The following is a 22986-nucleotide window of genomic DNA, read 5'->3' as shown; positions in this document are numbered from 1 at the left end:
TGCTTGGCAGGAATCGGGTCCCTGGGGTGGCTTCCTCCACCCCATCTCGCCCCGACTTGCGCTCTCGGGCCGGGAGAAGTTGCGGGTACCGCTTTAAAAATCCCAGCCTGGGCAAAACTTTGATGATAAATCAAGCGGCAGATCCCTCCGCCGCCGCCGCCTCCTCCTCTGGGCGGGCGGGGGGAGCGGGAGGGAGGGGTGCGGCGGCAGCGGCGCCGAGCGGAGTGGCCTTCCGCGGAAGGGAAGAGTCCCGCAGTCGGAGGCGGCCGGCTGGGCGTGCGCTCGCTTCCCGCAGCCGGGGCTGGGCCGGAGCCGGGCGGGGGCCGGAACCGGGCCCGACCGGGTTCCGCGAGCGAAGGGGCAGCAGCCGCAGCCGGGCAGCCAGGCCGCACCGGGCAGGGGCCGGAGGGCGCGAGGTCTGCGGTCTTCTGAGCCCCGATGTGAGGCGGCGGCGCCCCCTCCGGCCCGAGCGCGCACCATGGGGGCTCCGCTCGCCGTGGCGCTGGGCGCCCTCCACTACCTGGCACTTTTCCTGCAACTCGGCGGCGCCACGCGGCCCGCCGGCCACGCGCCCTGGGACAATCACATCTCCGGCCACGGTGAGTTGGGTCGCCGCCCCCGCGGACTTCCCCACCAAACCCCACCCTGGGCAGCGCGGCTCCGACTTGGCGGTCCCCGGACTCGAGCCCGCGGCGCCGGTGGTGGGAGTCCGAGGGGGGGCGCCCCCTGCAGGGTCTGCGGACCGGCCCTGGCTCCCTGGCCACTCCTGCGGACCAGGGTGCACCCCGGGTGCCACCCCCATGCCACTCTCGCGGAGGGCTCCTTTCCCACCCTCTACACTCGCTTGGATACATACACCTTCACGACCAGCCACGGACACACAGCCACACTCGCTGCTTTCTCACACAACTCCTACCCTCACACATCTCCAGACACCTTCTCGGATCACCCTCACTTCTGTGCCCACTACACACACAGCAGGCGCAGCCGGAGGGCTCACACCCTGCCAGCTGGCACCCCAGAGCACAACTCTTGCCTGCCCGCTTTCCTGCAGACACACTGGCAAAATACACACACTTGTGAACACACTTTGCTCACCCACCCCTCTCTGCCCATCTGCCTTTCCCCTTTGTGGGTTTAACCCTGTAGCTGTCCTTGTCCCTTCCCTCTCCACACCTGCCCCACTGGGAAAGGTCCTGGGGGACAGACGAGCCTGCTTCTTGAGAACTGGTAGCCTGGGCTGCAGCCACCCCATCAGGTGGGTGGCATCTTGGCTTGGTGGGAGCCCCTCAAAGACGCTGGAATAGTTGACATTGCTGCTTCCAGTCGGAGGCGTGGAAGAAGAGGGAAGCCTGGAGCTTTTGTCTGCCTCTAGGGGTGGGCAGGAAGCCCCCTGCCATCCTTCTGTAGGGTCCCCTGCCATCCTTCTGTAGGGTCCCCTCTCATCCTCATCTTTGACCCCGGAGTACTGAAAGGTGGGACCTCTCGACTCAGCCACTGTGGGAGCTGGGGAGCAAGTGAGCATTCCCAGCACTGGCTGCCAGAGTGTCAGAAGCTCCTTCCAGCCCCAGAGGAGCCCAAGTTGGCGGTAGAGTTGGATTGTCTGAGGCCGGCAGCTGCAGGGGCTCCCCCTGCCTCCATGAGGTGGACTCCTTCCTGTATGAGGACCAGGGCACAGATGAAAATGGAGACACTTCATCCATCCATCTCTTCCCTACAAGGATTTCCAAGCTGGCAGGGGAGGCTGCAGCACCCATGCTGGGCAGTGTATACCCAGGACTGGGGACAGGTTTGCACAAAGGGCAGAGAACTGGGTGATTTCTTCTGATGGAAAAGAGTAAGGGCTGTGGTGGTAGGAGCTCAGAGAAGGCTTTACTGGGGCGTGACGTGTGAGTTGGAATTGCTTGGGAGAGTAAGCCCTTCTCAGGGTCTCTGCTTTTGAGGAACTGTGACTCCCTACACCCTTCTTCCTGACCAGGTTAAATAGTAACTGCTCTATTTGTTACATTTGCGCACCTTTCTTATCCCTCATCTAATTTCTACCGACCTGGCTGGAGCAGTGCTAAAATAGGGGAAGGGTTATTTTGATCTTTAGTATACAGATGGGAAAACCAAGGCTCAGAGGTAAAGGGACTCGCCCAAGGTCACACAGTGAGTGAATGGTTGCACCGAGACTGGCCCCAGGGTCTGTCGGGCAAAGACAGTGCTTTTTCCAGGACGTTCATCTCCCTGTCAGGCTCCCTCCCATTCAAGGGAAACTAGGGATTCCTCCTCCCGCTCCCCTCCTGGCTCCACTCAGATCCTTGGCACGGTTGGAACTCACACTAGGAAGATGTTCCAAGGAAGGGCTTTCCTGAATTTTCGGTCCCAAGAGACACAAGGAGTGGGGCTGTGAGGTTTACCATCAATCCCATCCCTGGAGCTGTGGGTGCAGACACAGACCCCCAGGCTGTGGGTGCCACTCTGTCATTCCTGAGGCCCCGAGATGGCCCCCTCATCGGGAAGCAGGGTTCACCCCTGTGTGGCAGTCTCCGCCTGCCCCCTGGTGCCAAGCGTGCTTAGGGCACAGCTCTGCCCCGCTGGCTGTAATTGCCCCCACTGCACCCTGGGGAGGTCCACCAAGGGCCCAGAGGAGGGGTTGGATGGGAAGGACACAGCACTGGCTGCAGGGGAGCCTGGCTTCTCTTGCTGACCCATCGTGCAGTTCTGGGCAAGTGAGTCACCCCTCTAGGGCTCTTTCTGTCCCTCAAGAAGCGAGGAGGCTGGACCGCTCTACAGGGTCCAGACTGCCGGCTCCCAACACTACCAGGTTCAAAGTCACCAAGTGGTTGATGCCAAGGAGCCCCCACCGCTGCCCCTCTGCCGGGCCAGACGCCTAACACCACAGGAAGGGCTTGGAGCCACTCACTTAATCACAAAAAGAAACTGTTATTAATGATAGTGAGACGCGGCGGATAAGTGGGTCATGTCTAATAAGCCGTTTGTGTTCAGGAGGAGAATACCAATTTGATAAAAGCTGTGTGTGCTGAAAAAGCCCAGAAATTGCTGTTTAGCAGATTGGAGCCCGATCGTTCCATTATTCCTGGGCTCTGCGTGTCCTCAGCTGATTCAGGAAATGTGGCTGGCTTAGGGAGGTGTCTCTGTGCCTTGGGTGGGGGTGGGAGGCTGGAAGAGGGGGCTCCCGGGGAGGAGTCCACTGACCCCAACCGCTTGGTGGCTGCTCTCCAGCTTAGTTCCAGCCCAGCCCAGCCCAGCCACCAGGCTAACGCCTTCCACCTGCTTGCCCCGGAGCTTGTCACAGGGAAAGCCCATGGTCAGATGGGTCCACAAGGACATTGGTCTCACTTCCCACCTCCCAGCTGCCTCCACTCAGCCCACTTCGCAGAGGGGTTTTTAAAGACATGAGGAGTGATGGGGAGGGGTTGGTACCTGTGTCTTAGGGAGACATCGGGAAACAGGAGGCAAGGAAGGTGATGGTCAGTATCTATGCTAAGTAGGTATTCAATAAATGGCAGCTAATTTGATTTTTCTGATCAGATAGGGTTAGCTCATTGCCCTGAGCACAGCGCAGGTGGGAGGAAAGGGAGCTGACATTTATGAACTTCCTACTGTGTGGTAGGTGCTTCCAAACCCCTGACCAGTGTTTACTCACTAACGCTGACATCCACAATAGGAGGAAACAAAGGTTAGAGAGGGCCAGTGACTTGCTCAAGGTCACTGAGTCTGTACAGAGAGCTGGGAAGGCGAGCCTACAATGAAAGTGTGTCTGGCAGTTCCAAACCTGCCTCCTCCAACACAGCTGTGAGGCAGGCTTGGCCAGTCGTGTGATGGAACTCCTTTCCCTGCTTGTCGCTACCCCAGGGACTTCTTTCCAGCTCCCCGGACAACTGGGAAAACAGTGAGTTCCACCAAGAGGAACCAGCAGCTCAGAAAGGTGATGAGATCTTGCTGAGGCCACGTGCAAGTTAGAAGCAGGAAACTGGATTAGACTTCTTCTCCAGGACTCTTCCTAGATCTTATTCACAGTAGGGGTCTGGAAGGCAGGATCTTTTTAATTTTTTTGGCCACACCTACTCACTAACGCTGACATCCAAAATAGGAGGAAACAAAGGTTAGAGAGGGCCAGTGACTTGCTCAAGGTCACTGAGTCACACAGGATCTTAGTTCTCTGACCAGGGATCAAACCCATGTCCCCTACAGGGGAAGCACAGAGTCCTAACCATCGGACCACCAGAGAAGTCCCCAGAAGGCAGGATCTTTAATGAGGATCTTTGTGGATCTCCTGCGTTGCTAGCACCCAGGGAGTTTGTTAAAATGCAGATCCATTGGCCAAAATGATTGTTGAGAGGACCCTGGAATCTGCATTTTAATAAGCTCCCCAGGCCTGGAGTCTTGGAGTCACTGCCTTAAGTATTCACCCAACCTGATGAGAAATTGCCTGGTGTAGGGGAGCTGCTGGATTGCCAGTGAGGAAGAGGTCCCGACTGGAACGGGTATGTGGACCCTCAGAGGAGCCCCAGGAAGCCCTTCACTGCAGCAAACATCCATCCTCCCGCCCTCACCCTGCCACACACACACACACACCCCTAGGCTAGCACCTTCAATTATTAATACACCCCAATGCAGACAAGGATTCTGGCTTGGCCAGGCCTTTGTCCATTCAGTGATTCCCTGTCCTGAGGTTTTCTCTGTTGCCAGGAGGGTGCAGCGGGATGCTGCGGGAGCGGGTGGGGGCTGCCGGGCCATTTGGCAATCAGCCCGTGCACTGAAAAATGACCCAGGCTTTCTTGCGTTCCTTCCCGAACTGTTGGTATCTCCCCATCAATAAGCTGGCTAGTTTGGTGGTTGGGAGATGGAGAAAATTGAGTGCTGTCTTCCGAAGGTTATGATGTTAAAAATGTGTTCGCGTTGTCTCGGGTGTTGGTGATTATTCTATCAATTACGCCCGTAAACACTGCGCCCTGGGCTGAGGGTTTCCCGGCCTCCTGTGGGGAATTGGCCCTCGCAAGCAGTTTTCCCCAAGTCCTTCACACCAATTGCTTTTGACACTTTGCCTATCAGCGGCTCCCTCAGCCTTTTCCCCAAGCAAGGGGAGCCGCAGGCGGCCAGCAGGACTGGGAATTCAACTCGCTGCCACCGTGACAGCAGGCGTGTTGGGGGAAGTCTCTTGGTGACAAGTAAGTGGGCAGGGTCTGGGGTGCAGGGAGAGTGGTCCTCGCCAACCATCAGGGCAGGAGATGAGCATGTGGAATAAAAGAATCACTGAGGCTCAGGCCAAGTCAGCAGGGCCTTTGGGACCATCTTCTACCCATTTCACAAAGGGGAAAACCAAGGCCTTGGGCAAGAGAGTATGCACCCAGATTGCCTGGGAGGTTAGTGCTTGGCTTTGGGGATCACCTGACCCACCTCGGTACAAAAAGAGAGTGAGAGGACTTCCCTGGTGATCCAGTGGTTAAGATTCTGAGCTCCCAATGCAGAGGGCCTGAGTTCAGTCCCTGGTCAGGGAACTACATCCCACATGCTGCAACCAAGAGCTTGTATGCCACAGTCAAGGGTTCGCATGCCACAACTCGGACCTGGCACAGCCAAATAAATAAATATTTTTTAAAAAGAGTGAGAATTATATGGAAGCAAAGGTATGTTGTTATGTCAGGGTTTTAAATGGCATTGTGTCATTTGATCCTCATCAGAATCCTAAGGGGAGGGGACTTCCCCTGTATTCATGAGGAACCTGAGATTCCATGAGGTTAAAAGGGCTTGCCCAAGGTCACGCACCTAGCAAGTACTGGAGCCCAGATGGGGCCCACGTTCACAATGCTGTTGTGTCCCAGAGAGGAGGGAGAGGCCCTTGGTCCTGTGATGATGACCTCTACATTCCACACCCGAGCTGTGCAGCAGGGGACCTGGCCATCCCCAGACCAGCACCTGCCTTGGTGACTTCCTAGCTTCTGTCATAGGTTAAGAAAATCAGATGGGTAAGGAGAGTGGATACGTGGTGTGAATAGTGACATCGGTGCCCTTGGGAGAGGTAGGTGTCAGAAAGAAGGGAAAGGGGACGTGAGGCAAGCCCACCTCCTGGTGCTTGGCCATGACCTTGGACTTTAGGGACTGAACCAGCTGTTGAGGGCGTTATGGGAAGGGTGTCTCAGCCCCAAGGGAGTTTGGGCCCAACTGGGCACATGGGGACTGGCATCTGGGCACTCTCACCACCCCCACTGTAATGACCAGGCCTCCACGGTGGGAGCGGGTCAGAGTCCCTTGTGTCCTCGTAACCACCACAATGCCCAGCCCCCGGAGACGGCAGGGAATGATGGAGTGGGTGGCAAGGAGGATAAGCTAGAAGTCTAAGGTCTGAATGTAAACTTCTGTTCATGCCAAATCAGTGTCATTTTAAACATTCATATAATTTTAATTTCATAAGAAATCCATGTTATTAGTAGAAAAATCACAAAACCCGAACCCCCTCCTTATCCTTACTGACCACGACATGGGCATCTGGGGTGAGTAAGGCTGATTCCCTCTTGCAGTGGGTAGACCCCTAGGCCCAGCCCCTTGGGGTGCATATGAGATGCTTCAGCCCTGAGGGTAATGGGGTCCCAGGATGTAGCCTCTTCTCCCAGCCCCCAGTGGGATTCTTCCAATGGAAAAAGGGGCCATGGTCTCGCTAGGGGGATAAATCCACTCCTTTACCAGCTGGTGACCCCAGGATTGCTCTGGTACCTGCTGCTGTGGAGAAGGGGGGTGGACAGAGGGGCTGCTGCTGCTCCAGGCCCCCCTGTTCACTGCTGTGTCCCCTCCCCTTCCTTGAAGCCAGCAGAGGGCTCAGCTCCACCATCCCCTTCTTCAAGAAGACCCCTCTCGGCAAGATTGGGTCCTACCTGAGAGATGGTTTTAGGCAGAACACAGACAAACCTCTTACATTTTAATAGTTATGCATTTATTTTAATGTGGATTGGAAGAATATAACCAGCACATCAAAACTGCGATTTCACAAATATGATTGCTTAGAATGAGCCTAACAGGGACATTAAAACATAGTGAGTTCGTTTATAGAAAAGCATGATGGACGTAATGGTACAGGTGGTACACAGATGCATTCGTGTGTGTGGGTCACCATGCTTGGGAGTGCCGGCCTGCAGGCCACCCCCTCCCACCTCATACTCCTATTCCTCACACTGGGAACTGCTGGCCTAACAGGGGCTGCAAGATCATTCATTCCTTCCTTCCTTCATTCAACAAATATCTCAATAGTTGAGAACCTACCATGGAGCAGGCTCTTTTAGCCACTGGGGACATACCAGTGAAGAAGACAGATAGGGCTCTTGCTCAGACAACTAAATTTGTAAAATTTATGGAAGTGTAAATTGTGATGAGTTAAGGAGCAGGAATGATGTTCAGCCTGGAGAAGGGCACTCCCTCCTGGGGCAGTGAAGGTACCAAGAGTAAGCTCCCCATCACAGGAGGTATGCAAGCTGGACCAGTTATTAGCTGGGGGTATCACAGAGGAGAAACCTGCCTTCTTTCCCAAAAGAGCAAAGACTGGTGAAGTGGGCAGAAGACAGTTGGTGTTAATGAGAAGTGTCATCCAGCAGTTTGGTGATGGGGCTGGGACAAGGGCTGAGTTGGGCAGGGCTCCCAACACTGAGGAGGCCTGGTCCCACACTGGGGACACGGTGGGGGTGGGGGCCTTCGCTACTCCCAGTGTTAAGAGGTTGGGGTAGAGATTCCTTTATCAGTTCTGCTCCCACTTATAATGCCAGAATTGGGGCAGGGAGTCAAACCTGGGTTTTTACCCACCCTCCCCCTGCCTCCAGCTTCTGGGTGGCTTGGCAGGTCCTTGCCCCTCTCTGGGCCTCATTTTCCCACCTGAACAGCGCCAAGTTCTCCTAAGCTCTAAGCATCTGGAACACCTCCATCTGTATCCTCCCAAGTGCTGTCCTTTGTCCTCCCATCAACAGGTGAGGATGGAGCCGATGGTGGCCTGGCATTCCATCTGGCACCTGGTGCTTAGCTCTCAGTGGCCTTCTGGGCTCTGAACCAAAACACCAGCCAGGAATCACAGGGGATTTTCTCTGTGCCTGCCCCTTCTCCACCTCCTCTCATCCAGTCCTCGCCTGTTCTGTGCAGAGGGCACTCCCATTTTACAGACGAGGACACTGAGGCTTGCGGGGGTGGGCGGTGATGCGACTTGCCTGAGGACACGCAGATGTTGGATGGCTGAGCCAGGCCTGAGCCCAGCTTGCAGCTCTTAACCCGCTCATCTGTCCTCTGCTGGTTGCCAAACCAGCTGGGCTTGCGGGCCGGTGTTTTGTTCCACAGCGTGCCCTGGATTCATGGGATTCTCTCAAGGTCCATGATGCCAAAAGGCTGAGAAGGCCCAGTCTGGCTGAAAGAGCTCAGGGCTGAGAGTCTAGGGTCCTGGATCCAAGTCTGGCATCATCAGTGGGGAGTGGTGGGAGTAGGGTCATGCCTGCCTGGATTCTACGGGGGCTGCTGTTTTTGTCTGAGCCTGAGTCTGGAGTGAATGCTCGGGTATTTGCTCACGTGTGACTGGAGGAGCTGTGGCAGTGGGGAGGAAGGGGCCTGGGTGGTCCTTTATCGGACTGGCCTAAGGGGCCAGGCAGGTGCCCTCTGCCTTTGCATCAGGTCTGGCCTCCCCAGCCCCCTCCAGGCAGGTGCCGTTGGGACTGAGGTGTGGAGGCTCTGGGAGCATCTGGAAGGTTAGAGCTGGAGCCAGGAGGGGGGCCTTGCTCAGAGTTATCAATTAGGGGGCTGGCAGTGCCCATCAGTGCCACATGCTCACCTGCTTCTCTTCCTCCGAATCTCTTTCTATGGGTTTGTCTCTCTCAATCTCTATCTCCATCTTTCGATCACTCTCCATCTTTCTTTGTCCCTTTCCCTGTGTCTGCTCCATCTCCTTCCTCCCTCTTCTCATCTTTCCCACCTCGGTCTGCCCTTTTCCTCTGTCTCTCTGTACACACACACACACACACACACACTCCTCTCTTCAGGTGACATCTCAGGCTTACACATGCACGGATTCTGTGGATCACAATGACACCCACACAGAGCAGGCACCCAGGAAATGCCGGTTGAATGAACTAAAGGAATAAACGAGTGAATGACCACACGGGGAAGCTACCAGGGGCGCTAGACCTTGTCTAGACTAATGGTTCCTAGTTTTTTTGGAGGTCACGATCCTCTTGAGAATTGGACTGGCTGATGAAAACTGGGTTGTTTCCTCAGAAAAATACCTCATGGTTTGGTCCAGTGTCAGGAGGGCTTGTTGAGGGCCCCCAAAGCCCACTTGTGGTCCTCGGGGGAAGCAGCCTTCCTGTGACTGAGGTTCCAGGCTGGCCCCAGGACACAGGGCTGGCGTGAAGCAGAGCCAGGCTCTGGGAGTCCTTCCCCTATCGCCGGGGACTGTTCTGTGTTGTGACCTGAGGTGGCCTCGGAAGAAGCTTCACTCCCTTTCCCTGGCAGGTCCTTGGTGAGTATCCGCGGGGGTGAGTTTAGGGAGACATAATGGACATTCAACCAGAGGTGGGAGCCCCAGAAACAGGGCAGGTGAGCCGCAGAGGAGGGAGGTCTCGGGGTGGGGGGTTCCCAGTGAGTGGTTGCTGTGTCCTGGTGCAGTCAGGGAAGACCTCCTGGGGGTGGTGGGCGCCTTCTCTGCCTGCGTCCAGGGACCGTTGGGGCTGAGAGGAGGCTCTGTCTGGGTCTGGCAGGGGCTTCATTTGGAGGGGCCTGCGGGCGTACCTGGAAAAGCAGGCTGTGGCTGAGACTAGGCTGGGGAGGGTTGGTTTTGATCCCCAGGGCAGGGGCAAGCCTGGAGGATCTCTGAGTGGTGAAGGCACAGGGTGTGGCTGGCCCTGGGTTGAAGTGGGGGCCTTAAATAGGCCTTGGAGGCTGGAGGGGCTAATGGAGGAGGAGAGGCTGTTTGTGGCGAGAGGGCTGAGTTTCTGGGCTCATAGGATGCGGGGGCTGGTTTTTAAGTGCCCAAGGATTGTTGGGAATATGGGCTTGAAAGGAGATGGGAGCCGGGTGTCTGGTGTGTGTGTACGTGTGTGTGTGTGTGTGTGTGCGCGCGCACGTGCATGTGTAGAAGTATGCTAGCTTCCTTTCTTGAACACACGAGCTCCTTCCTCCTCAGAACATTTTCCCGAGTGATCTTCTCCCCTTGGCAGGCTCTCTTCCTTCCCCTCCTGCCTTGCGGTTCTCTCTGCTTCACAGAGAGGCCCGTGACCTCCTGTCAGAGCCCCGTCACAGTCACCCCGGCAGGCACCCCAGACACCCATCAACACGCTCCTCTTGCCCAGGAGGAAATGGGGGGTGGGGGAGCTTAGAGAGATGTCCAGGGCCCCACACCAAGTTCAAAGCAAGGGATCGGAGCTCCAAACTTTGTTTTTCCCCACCCTGGCATGTTAAGGGTGTCTCTTGGGCTGAGGGGAATCTTAACTGCACCCCCCTTTCTCAGAAACCTCAGGCTTGGTTCCCAGCTGAGGGCGGGGAGGGAGAGAGCAGGCGGCAGGGTGTCTGTTTTGCTTTGTGAGGTTTTAAAAAAATCATTTCCGACCTTAGAGACGGCAGCAATTACAGCTGGCTCACTGGGGAGCTGTTTGCCGCCTGTCATCGGCCCCAGGAAAGGGTCCCTAATGGAGGCCTGGCGGCCAGAGCAAACAGTAGTGGAAATAGTGCTCAAAACAAAGGCGCTGATGGTCTCGGGCAGGCAGATGAGAGGGAGGGGCGGACAGGCTGGCTGATGGCGGGGCTCTGGGGGCAGGGGCCCCGAGACTCATCAGCTGGTCTCCTCATGTCCCCCAGACACTGCAGCAGTGGTCACGGAACTCCACATAGGCACTGGGTGCCCCCAACCCCATCCCAGCTCTGCTGCTTTCTATTAAATCCCATTCCAGGCAGAGAGAACAGTAAGTGCAAAGGCCCTGGGGTAGGGCAGAACCCTTTCAGCTAGGGCTTATTTGCTTCTAGAATGGTCATTGGGCTTAAAAGCCTTCCCTAAAGGCCAGTCTTCTAGGTGAGGGAAAAGGAGGTAGGAACCTTTGGGAGGCGGGGCTGGAGTAAGACCCCCACCCCCCAGAGAGTCAGCATGAATAGCAGCAGCCAGACGTTTACAGGTATGTGTGATCCCCTCGAGTCCCCACAATACCCATTTTACAGATGAGGAAACTGGGGTTCAGAGTTTGGCTGACCTCTGGGAAGTACAGTTGGGTTTCAAATCCAGGTCAGCTTGACTCCAGAGCCCACGTGTTTACTGCTAGTCTTGGATTTCTCAGACACAGTTGGGCAGGAGTAGCAGGGACTGGGTTGGGGGCAGGAACTGTCCCAAGGGGAGCTGGGTTTGACTGGGTCCTGTCAGAGAGAGGGTGGAGGAGTGGGTAGCATAGCCATTCTGCTCTCTGCCCTTGCCTTCTGGGCATCCCCAGAAGCTCTGCTCCGAAGCGTCCCTGGGCATGCTGCCTCAGTTTCTCTCTTCCTATTGATCTCTGCACCTGGCTTTCAGGTGCTCCCATCTCTGCTGCTGTCTTGCTCTGTCCTTTCTGGTCCTGGCCTCTCTCGCTCCACTCTGGGTGCTTCCAGACTTTTTTTTCCCCTTCTTGGTGGATCTGGGGAAGCTTTTCTCTGGGGCTCTAGGGTTACCTCTCATTCTACGGCTGATGCAGCCTCCCTGTGCTTCCTCCATCCACACCCCCTGCAATCTGTGACAAGCATTAAGGATGGGTACACTCCTGGACTTTGAGCTCAGACACTCAGGCTCAAATCCTGGCCCCTCCTCCCCTGCCAACCTCTCTGAGCCTCACTAGCTATCAGTGCAGTAGGTGGCTCACCCCACCAGCTTTGCAGGATGTACAGGTGAGCATGAAAAGAAATGGTACCTGCACAGCCATCAGCCTTCATCCCATCCCTGGCTCCCTGCACGTCCCCACACTTGGTTTCTCCCTCTCAAGCCCTTTCATCCCCTATGGCCTAGATGTGTGGGAAGAGGAGGCAGGAATTCCACTGGGGAAACCTGCTCAACTTCCACAATCCTGCAAGTGCCAGAACATTTCCACTCTCCTTAAATCTCCCCAGATTTGTAATTCCACGGCTGTCTCCTTCAATATGTGCTGGTGGCCTTGGGAGGCATCCTGCCCCCAGACTGCCAGCCCTGCTGCATGGGGGCTGCCTGGCAGGGGGCCTGGGCAAGTCCCCACCCTCTCTGTGCCTCAGTTTCTTCATCTGAAGAAGAGGAGGGTGACAGTGGCTGCTTCCCAGGTTGTGCTAGGGATTCTGTGAGATATTTCATTAAAGAAACAACTCTATAAAAAGGAATGAAATCTGATAATATGCTACAATCTGGACAAACCTCAAAAACATTATGCTGAGTGAAAAAAAGCATGTCCCCAAAGACCACATATTCTATTATTTCATTTATGTGAAATATCTGGAATAGGCAAATCCGTAGACACAGAAGGCAGATTGGTGGTTGCCAGGGTCTGGGAGGAGGGGGAGTGACTGCTTAGTGGGAGGATGAAGATGTCGTGGGACTAAATAGGCATGGTGGTCGCACAACTTGGTGACTGTACTCAATGCCCTTGACTTGTACACTTTAAAATGGTTAATTTTATGTTATGTGAATTTCACTTCAATTACCACTAAATAAATAAATAAAAAGGAAACATTTTTATAAGCACATACTTGGAGTCACTCACTTTATAAAAACGCTAATGGATTTAATCCTTACAACAAGGGCATAGATGTAAACAACAGCTGATTCCCTTTGCTGTATAGCAGAAACTACCCACATTAGCAACTACAAGAAATATTAATTTTAAAAAATCCTTACATCAGCCTCTGAAGTGGTTGTTATTATTATCCCCATTTTACAGATGGGGAAACCGAGGCACATTAAGTGTTAGCGGTTTGAATTGTTATTGGGCGGGCAATCAGCTGGGGCTGGGCAGGGACTTTACTTAGGTCAATGTGCTAGTGTGTTCCTAAAACTCAGCAGTGAGTGGATGTTGAGGCCCTACTGTGTCCAGAACACCGAAACAGACTCTTCACCTGCATAGATCATGTAATCCTCAAAAATAAGCCTTTAACCAATGACACACGTGGGAACCGAAGCCCAGAGAAGTGAAGCAACTTACACAGTGTCACACAGCAAGAAAGAGAGGAGCCACATCCTAGGGAGGGGGGCTGTGTGACAGTAATACAGCCTCTGGTGTTTCCTGGAACTTGGGTTCACGTCCTCGCCCTACCATTTACTGGATCTGTGCCCTGTGATACACAGTCCTCTGTCCCCGAGTGTTAGATTTTTTATCTGTGAAAAACCATAAGATTGTTGTGAGGATTATGGATCGTGCCCTGCACTGGTCTTGGACTTGTGAAAAGGGCTCTGTTGTATGGATGAAAAGGCATCTAACATCTGTAAATCCTGGACTTCACCTGCCCCCCAGTCCCTCTTTTTCCTCTGGGTCCTCTGCCCCTTTTGCCAACACATCAGCCCTCCAGTGCACAGAGCATGGTCTGAAGAGCCTGAGGCTGCAGAGATGAAGGCAGCCTCCAATTGGATGGGATGGAGGCCCTTGACAAGGGGTTCACCTCGTGCCGGAGAGTAAACAGCTCCCCACCCAAGGGCAACATTTCTTTGATGTCTCCTGTTTCATCCAAAATGCATGAGTTCTGTATTCCATGCCATAATATATTCATGTTTGTTTTAATACAAAAGTAATGTTCTTTTCCCATTTGTGGGGGCAGTGGAGGGATGGGAAGGAAACCGATGCCTCAGAAAGTCACTTCCAAAGCCTCAGTACGGCCAGAAGGGAGCCCTCCGTTCATTTCTTTGGTCATTCATTTTACGAGCACGCATTCAGGCCTCCTCGTTCCTGAAATTGATGTTAGTCCTCCCCACACGCAAGACACAGGGAACCTTCTGGCAAATCAGACAGGATGCTGTGCCGTATAGGTGAGTGGGATTTCAGGTCTATGGGCCAGAGCGAGCAGAGTGGGATTTCAGGTCTATGGGCCAGAGCGAGCAAGGTCTCAAGGGTGCCAACCAAAGATGAATCATTGGGCTGGGCCAGTGGCCAAGACAGCCAGAGCCGGTGACAGTGGTGGAGGTGGCTGCCCACCGATGGGCAACGTCAGCTGGACCTGCATCCCAAGCCCTTCTGATCGAGAAGGAAGTCTCTTCCTGATGCCGCTCGAATTTAACACCCATCTCTCACCCATCTCCCCTGTTAATGAGAGGAAATGGGGACGGAGGCTTGTAGCCTTCAGCAGGCAACCTTCTCTGGCTAGAATTTACGAACGCTGTTTGGTTTTCATAGTGTTTATTTTTACTGTTACCCTCTTTTTATGGCAAGTGATGCTGATTTTCCATTTATGGCAGTAATAAAAGTCTCCTTTTAAGTGGAATTTATTTAAGTAAAAAAGAGAAAGATGCTTTGAAAATAAATATTAAGTAAATAATAGTGCAGGTGGTACAGGGAACCTGCAGAAATGGTAAAGTGGACCCCAAAAGGTTGGACTTGCAGAACTCTCTTTCCTATGCCCTTTCTGGCCCCTGAGCACCCTGGCTGTGCAAATCCCATCAATGTTCAAGTCCAATCCTGTCCCCTCTTCCCAGAAGCCTTTTCTTTCCGAGGACGTGCACCTCCGTCCAGAGTCTCTGCACACACCTTGTGAGCCGCACATCTCTGCAGTGCACTGGGATCTCTGGCTCTGTGAATGGTGCACACCCTGAACAACCGTACGTGCCAATCCGGGCTCAGTCCCAGCTCTAGTTGCTCAGTCCCAACAATAGTTACTGGTCTGTGTGTCTGTAGCTCCTGCAGAATGTGTGCCCCTTGAGGATCAGGGCCTGGCCTGAGCATCTTGGGAAGCCCAGCACAGGGACTGGCCCAGGGTAGGCATCCATGAAAACTGATCTCTCATTTCTTCTGCAGGGAGGACTTTAGTCCCTACCACATGCCCAGGCCCCTATCATCCCAAGAAGGCACATTCAGTTCCTCAGACTTTTGTACAAAATGCACTCCTTGTCACTTCTTTTAATTATTATTATCAATTCCTTTGGTTGTGCCGAGTCTTAGTTGCAGCATTAAGGATCTTTTTGTTGATGCATGTGAGATCTAGTCCCTGAGCAAGGATTGAACCCAGGCCCCCTGCATTGGGAGCATGAACTCTTAGCCACTGGACTACCAGGGAAGTACCCTCCTCTTCACTTCTTGAGAAGAGGACACCTGTCCACTCCAAGATGAAAGAGCCTCTGTGACCTCGATCCCTCTTGCTGCAGGCCACCTGCCCGAGGTGGGGGGTTGGCTGCCCAGGAGGAAACAGGGAACCCTTGGGTGCCCCCCGACCCCAGGCCCATCCCAGAGCAGACACCCCACACCCATCCCTGCCAGGCTTCTTATTCCCTGGAGGCTTTTCATCCCACTTCTTTAGGTTTTCCTCTTATGGGCATTTTACATCCCCTGATTTCAAGAGCTCTGTGAGAGTCTCATGTGAGATGGAGCTTCCCAAACAACACTCCCTCTGCAGTCCTTTTCCCTGTTCTGCCTCCCAGTAGGGAGTTCAGGAGGCTCTGGGCTTTTCTGACCCCCATGTCACACACCCTTTCTGTCTCAGCACTCTGTTGAGCTGGTCACCAAGCAGGCTTTCTGGAAATAGCCCCCAGTGACTCTCACTTTCTAGAGCTGCAAGAGGACAGCGGATGAGAGAGGACTCAGATTTGGGTTGGGAAATTCCAGTCAGCCTTGGGATTGAAATCTGACTAGCATCAAGTAGATCAGTCGGTAAAGTATCTGCCTGCAATGTGGGAGACCTGGGTTCAATTCCTGGGTTGGGAAGTGCCCCTGGAGAAAGAAATGGCAACCCACTCCAGTATTCTTGCCTGGAGAATCCCATGGACAGAGGAGCCTGGCAGGCTGTATAGTTCATAGGATCGCAAGAGTCGGACACAACTTAGTGCTATCTTTCTTTCTTTCCTTTTTCTCTGGGAGGATGAAGTGGGGTCCTGTTTACAGTGTCTGCCACATCGAGGGGTTCCCTTCAACACCGGGGCAGGGGACTGTACCCAATGGCCCCCAGGTTATCTGAGCCTCAGTTTCCCCACTTGTAATAAAGAGACAGTGACCCCTGCCCAGCAGGTCGGTGCGAGGATTACTGGGAACACGCATCTCAACCTTCTGGCTCCTAGTGGGCCTCCAGTCAAAAGGTCACCCCACAAGGTTGATGGCGCTGGTCCTTGGGCCTCAAGGGCAGGCAAGCTGAGGGCCCTTCTTGGAGCTTCAGCCTTTCTTTATTGGCCTGTTCACTCTTGGTCACATTTCACATGACAACTTTATGCGTCATCACAGGAACCCTCCAGCTTGTCAATTTTCTGGGAAGTCCCTTGGCTGGACCCAATGGGCCAGACTGGGCTTGGACATTGGTGGTCGTGAGGGCCAGTGGGAGGTAGGGTAGGTCTGGGGGGGCCTGACTCAGGACCTCCCTGTGTCCATACATCTGCGCTCGTGGGTGCTGTCTCCCCAAACACTAATCTGGCACATAGTAGATGCCCAGTAAATGTTGGGTGGGTGAATGACGGGATGAATGAATGAAGGGATGATGTCTACGTCTCGTTTTTTTCTTTCAAGTTTCTAACTTAAGTCTCTGAAGTTTTTGTCTAACCTTCCTTTCTCACTTCATTCAGCACATGCCCAGCAGTACCGCCTGTGCGCCTCCTCTATCCTGGCCAATATGGAGCCCTGCCCTGGGGGAGCTTCAGGTTTGGGGGAGACACAGACACCCTGATTAATACCTGCCATGTAACACAGGCCAGTGGGGCAGCAAATGGAGGACTCGGAGACCATCGGGAGCATCAACGAGGGCTTCTGCCCTAGCCCAGGGAGAGGGGGCATCTCCAGGCAGAGGGCCACTTATGAGCAGGGATTCCAGGAACCATGCAAGGTTGGGCCCTGAGGGAGATATGCACACATGGCCCAAGGGCAGGAGGGGCTGAACTGGGTTCTGGGCAGGACCAGAGCTAGGGGCTTCGGATGCTCAACTTGGGAGTCTGACTTTGACCCTGAGAGCTGGTGGTTTCTCAATGGGGCATCCCAAGCATGAATACCTTTGGGAGCGCCCTGCTCATCCTCCAGGGCGGGGAGGATGGGATCCTTTCTTGGTCTTTCACCAGAGCTGCTGCATATGTTCTGTGTGAGAGCAGAGTATTCGTTGAACACCTACTATGTGTCTGGCATCATTCTAGCTGGCAGGGTGCAGCAGTAAACAAAACAGACCCAAATCTCCTGCCTTTGAGGGGCTTACACCCTGAGTGGAAGAGGGACAGTACACAAGAGACGCTAAGTGAGAATATAATATATTAGTAAGCAGTAAGGAAAAATATGAGGGAGAAGAGGCCAGGGACGATACAAGAGATGACATTGGAGCAAAGATAAAAGAAGTGAGAGGCTCCCATGGATACAGGGGCAGGGAGAGTCTTCTAGACACAAGCGCAGGGAAATTTTTGTTGATGAAAACCATTGTGGCAGAGCTGGGAAGCCACAGGAGGTGGTAGGGCTTTTTTAAAAACAATCGTAAAATAGTCATAATGTACAATTTACCATTTCAACTATTTCTTAGTGTACAGCTCAGTGGCATCAAATATATTCAGATTACTGTGACCATCACCACTATCCACTTACGTAAATGTTTCATCACCCCAAAGTGAAACGCTATAGCCTTTAAACAGTGATGCCCCCAGCCTGCCTCCCCCAGCTCCAACAGCCACCATTCTGCTTTCTATCTCTATGAGTCTGACTACTCTAGAAATCTCATGGAATTGGAATCATACAGTATTTATCTTCTTGTGACTGGCTTATTTCACTTAGCCTAATGTCCTCAGGGTTCTTCCATGTTGGAGCAGATGTCAGAATCTCCTTTTTTAAGACTATAATATTCCATTGTATGGAGGGGCCACATCCTGCTTATCCATTCATAACTGGAGGTTTTAAGCAAGCAGCGACTTGGTATTTCCCGGCAGGAGATTAGATCTGGGACAGAGATGACCTCAGGACCCCACGGGCCGCACTGGTTCTCTCTGTTCTGCCCGCTTCATCTCTCTTTAGCTCTAGCTCTGCCTTGGTTCCCCTGATGAGGAGCTGCCCCTGCCACCAGTCTCCCGGGGGAATACAAGCTCCAGCAAAGACTGATGCGTGGGCTGGGGACCAGTCCCTGCAGGCTTCCTGGAAGAGGCAGTCTTAGTCCAGAAACCTGAAGACTGGAAAGGCAGAGAGGGTTGTGCAGAGGGAGACCTGGGTCTGGACCAGAGTGTCTGGGATGAGGAACCTGAGCTCAGAGATGGAGGGACATGGGACTGGGATAGGGTTGCCTGGGTCAACATGCCTCCTTGGGACCTGCGTGAATCTCCCTGGCTTAGCAAGCATGGATGTTGGAAGGAGAGTACAGGACTGATGGATGAGGGGTGTCATGGTCCAGGTGTGAGTGAAATACAGATCTTGCCTCCACTGCATAATCTGATGAAGCTACAAGGAAGCATCTTTAAACATCTTCCTGGAGATGGTAGGATTTTGAGCTAGAAACTGAGAGAAGGGAGTGCTTTTTCTTGAGCACCTACTATGTGCCAGGCATGAGGCGTATGTTGCCTTGTGCAACTCTCTCTTTATCCTCTCATTCTTCCCTTTTTTCAGCTAAAGAAACTGAAGCTCAGAGAGGTAAAGGGGCTTGTCCAGGTCACACAGCTAGGGACTCAAGGAAACAGGATTCAGATCCGTGCCAGAGGCCAAGTGCTAGATGTTTGTACTGAACAAGGGCATGAAAGGTTAGGAAGGAGGTCAGGGTCCCACTCTTGAAGGGCAGGTGAGATCTTCCAAATCATCTCCTGCCTTTTCCAGTAGCCAAACTTAGCGACTCCGGCTGTAGCCACAAACTATTTCCTGCAGATGATGCCCGATAACCAGGCCTGGGGTTACTTAATACATCGCTCCCCCAATTAAAAGCAGAAAGGAAGGAGATGTTGTGTTCAATCAAGCCCCTTTCTCCTTCTCCTGCTGAATCCTAATTTGTGGACAGCGGTTTTAATTGTCTTCCCAGCGAGCCCAGCCCTGCTCAGGGCCCTGGGGCTGGAGAGGACAATCATATCCTTCTCAAACATCTATAATTACACCAGCTCCCTGGCTGGGAGGAGTTACCTGAACAGGGAGGGGTGGGAGGAAGTCAAAGAGGAAAGAGCATTTGAATGTTCCAAACTCAGCAAGGATGATGTGGAGGTTGGGGAGGGGTCTGAGAGGCTAGAGGGAAGGAGGTGGTGGGGTGAGGGGACCAAGAAGAGAGTTATAGGAGCATGGTCTAGAAGTTATGGGCTGCCACTCCTGAGTCCTCCAGAGCTGGGTTCATACATAACCACTGACTCTGGGACCTTGGTCAAGTCACTTAACCCTTCTGAGCCTCAGTTTCCCCATCTGAAAAATGGGGATGATAATGATCACACCTCCCCTGTAGCATCCTGATGAGAGCATGAGAAAAGGTGTGTAAAGAGCTTGGCAGAGGGCCTTGTTAGAGATGATGATCTCTGACAAATATGGAATACTAACAAGCACTCCATATTTGTCAAGATCATCATCGTCATCATCAAAATTAAGGTGGCTAAGCTTCTGGTCTCTGGTGCTGATGCTGAGTCCTCATCACAGAATTAGCAGAGGGAGCAAGAACCTCTTGACAACTAGAGCCGCCCACCTTCAGTGGAGGCAGGAGTAGCTGAGCTCCCCGTCTCTGGAGGTGTGCTAATGGGACACAGAAGTGTGGAATCTGGTGGCTGAACTTGACCTGATAATTCAGATCAAATTCTGATGGGAGCTGATGGGCTCCCAGGGTCTTGGTCACGCCTGCTGGTCAGACCCTAAGTTCAAAATCCAGCTGTGTATCTTGGACAAATGATGTCACCTTTCTGAGCCTCACTTTCCTCATCTGTCAAATGGAAGTGAGTGGATTAGAAACTGTTAGAGACAATGTCAGCATCAAGCTGGTAGATGCTCCTTAAAAGGTGTGATTATTATTTTTTAAACAAAGCTCTGTGGGTTTCCCCTCCTCCCTCCTGGGTTCACACTATCCTTCTCCACCTCTGCTTATTGGTATTCACCCCTCCTTCAGGGCGCAGCTGAAGGGCCAGGTCACCTCCTCTTCCCCCAAGTGGAAGGGACCCCTCCCCTTCCCAGTGCCCAGGGCCTGGCTCCCTTGGGTTTGTCTGAGCTGGTGGGGGTCTCAGACTGTGAGGACTAACCCTACTGTATAGAGGAGTAAACCGAGGCTCAGAGAGGGGGAGAATTTTCCCAAGGTCACACAGCAAGTCTGACGGCAGAAACAGGCTCAGTCCCTTCTCCCTGGCTCCAGGTCCTGGCACTCACCTGTGTGTGGTGTGATTTCTCCCTTCAGGAAGGGGGTTCTCTGGGGTGGGCCCCAAACAAACCCTCATGTTGCTGCTTCTGGAATATGGGGACTCAGATATGCCATCAAACGCCTAGAGCCTCAGCTTCCCCACCTGTCCTGAGAATGCATTGCCCCCTTCATCACAGAGGATGAAGCCAATGGGATCCTAAGGGGACCTCCTTTAACCCACCCAACCATGTGGCTCCTGGCAGGGTCTGAGGGGATCATCGAAAAAGAGCAAGGGGCCAGAGCCCCCTGTGGAGAGGGAGAGCTGGTGGCCGCACCTACAGCCAACTCTCCTGGCTCCCAGGAGTTCTCAGAGCAGATTCTCCCTCCATCCTCCCAGCCAGGGCCCCTCCCCACTTTGGCTCAGGACTGCCTGGCCCACCTGGGGCTGGTGGGGGTGGTGGGGAACAGCACCTTCTCTGGGAAGCCTCCCTTGATTGCCTCAGGCTGGGTGAAACACCTCCTCAATACCAGCCTAGGCCTTTACACTCAGAATAAAACAGACTCCCCACAGGAAGGCGCTTCCTCAGGACTTTCCAGAACAAGGTTGGCTACTGGGGACTGTTCCTTTTTAAGAAAGAGTCCTACCACCCCAAAGAGTTTGAGTTATGTGGGAAAAAGCACAGCCTTGGGAGTCAGACAGTGTGTGCATGTGTGTGTGTGTGTGTGTGTGCTAAGTCTTTTCAGTCATGTCTGACTCCATGCAACTCCATGAACTGTAGCCCACCAGGCTCCTCTATCCATGGGATTCTCCAGGCAAGAATACTGGAGTGGGTTGCCAGGCCCTCCTCCAGGGAATCTTCCTGACCCAGGGATTGAACCCATGTCTTGCATCTCCTGCATTGGCAGGCGGGTTCCTTAACCACTAACATCATCTGGGAAGCCTGGCCTGGGTTCAAACCCAGGCTCCACTGTGTGACTTTGGAAGGGTTACTGCCCTACACTGGGCCTGGGCCGCCTCCTCTGAGCAGTGGGGAGCTGAGGCTGGCAGAGTCACCACCTGCCAGGATGCCTGCCGTACATGACAACTGACCACTGGGAAGTGCCTGGCCTAAATTCAGATGTGCTGTAATCATGTAAAATACATGTGGATTTCCAAGACTTAGCACAAAAAAGAATGTAAAATTTCTCATTAATAATTTTATACATGTTGAAATAATTTTTTGATATCTTGGGTTAAATAAAATAAATGATTAAAATTAATTTCACCTTTTAATTTTTTTTTTTTTTTTTTTTTTGGTTACTTTAAAAACATGGCGACAGGTAATTGAAAATTCCCTCTGTCTTGGTGCAGGGCTCGCATTCTGTGTCTGTTGGACAGCGCCCTCTAGGGGACGATTACTGGGATTCGCGTTGGGGGAGAGGGGCTGTTGTGGGGCGGGGGAGGGCCTGACCTTGCCCACCCCTGGCTGCTGAGTAGCCCTGGGCCAGATTTCTGCACCAATAAGAAGAGCTGGTGGACCAAGGTCAGGGTTTTCAGTCAGTTGGGGGGCCTGTGGGCAGGGGGAGGCTGAGTGAAGGCGGATGGAGGCCAGCCCCTCCTTTCACCCTGATGGAAACCCATCGCTGCCCTTCCTTCCACCCGTGAGACCCACCATACCATCTCCCATCCTCCTGTGGGACGGACTCACCCAGCCCTGGGAGGAGAAGTGCCATGGCTGAGTCATATACAGCCCTGATTCCAGGGCTGGCTTTGCCCTTCCTAGCTCTGTGATCCTGGGGGGTTGGGGGGGCGGCTCCTGGTGGGGGGAGCAAGCCCCTCTCCACACAGTAGCTCTGGATCTCCGTTCTCCACTGGCAGGAGGGAAGATGGTGGTTACTTTCGGATTCCCATGGCTCAGGCAGGGACAGCTGGAGGGGGTTACAACAGCAGTGTCGCTCCCACTATCTCTTGGCCAGGAAGCTCACACTGCCAGTTACCTCGGATCCAACTGGGAGCCTCACCGCTCTCCTCCTTCCCCCATCTGCAAAGGTGCTGGGCAGGTAGGGGCGTGGATCAAAGCAGAATCTGGCTGTCCCCAGGGCCAGGGGCCAGTGGCTCACTCTGAGCACCTCCCAGTCCTCCTGGTGGCTCAGGTCCTCGGCGGCCCCCTTCAGTCCTGCCCGAGTTGGCGAGTTGGCATCAGCATTTAGCGAGCACCTACTATGTGCCAAGCACTGTTCTAGGAACTGGGGATATATCAGTAGACAAGACAGGCACCACCCCTACCTCCTGGAAGAAAAAGCAGACCATAAACATACATGAAATTAGTGTATTAGCTGTGCTGTCCAATACAGTAGCTGTTATCTATAATTTAATGGACATGAGTTTGAGCAAACTCCAGGAGATGGTGAAGGATGGGGAAGCCTGGCGTGCTGCAGTCCATAGGGTTGCAAAGAGTCGGACACGACTTCGTGACTGGATGACAACAACCCCCTACAAGTGGCCATCTGCATTTAAGTTTTTAAAAATATTTATTTTTGGCTGTGCTGGGTCTTTGTTACTTCGCACAGACTTTCTCTAGTTGCAGCAAGCGGGGTCTATTATCTGATTGTGGAGCCCAGGCTTCT

At 53.5% G+C, this 22986-nt stretch overlaps 1 protein-coding gene across 1 annotated transcript in view; it reads left to right on the top strand.

The window, feature by feature from the left end:
• The first annotated feature begins 253 nt into the window (after positions 1-253).
• Positions 254-22986, top strand: part of VSTM2L (V-set and transmembrane domain containing 2 like) — a 38026-nt gene continuing 15293 nt past the window's right edge. Inside the window, exon 1 of the mRNA XM_006051739.3 lies at positions 254-599. Coding sequence (XP_006051801.1) covers positions 479-599 — 121 coding nt within the window. The 5' untranslated portion in view covers positions 254-478. The remainder of the gene's footprint in view (positions 600-22986) is intronic.

This window comes from Bubalus bubalis, chromosome 14 (genome assembly GCF_019923935.1).
Source record: "Bubalus bubalis isolate 160015118507 breed Murrah chromosome 14, NDDB_SH_1, whole genome shotgun sequence".
NCBI classification, from domain to species: Eukaryota; Metazoa; Chordata; class Mammalia; order Artiodactyla; family Bovidae; genus Bubalus; species Bubalus bubalis.
Note: the sequence above shows the minus strand (reverse complement) of the source record. Positions and strands in the feature narration are given on the sequence as shown.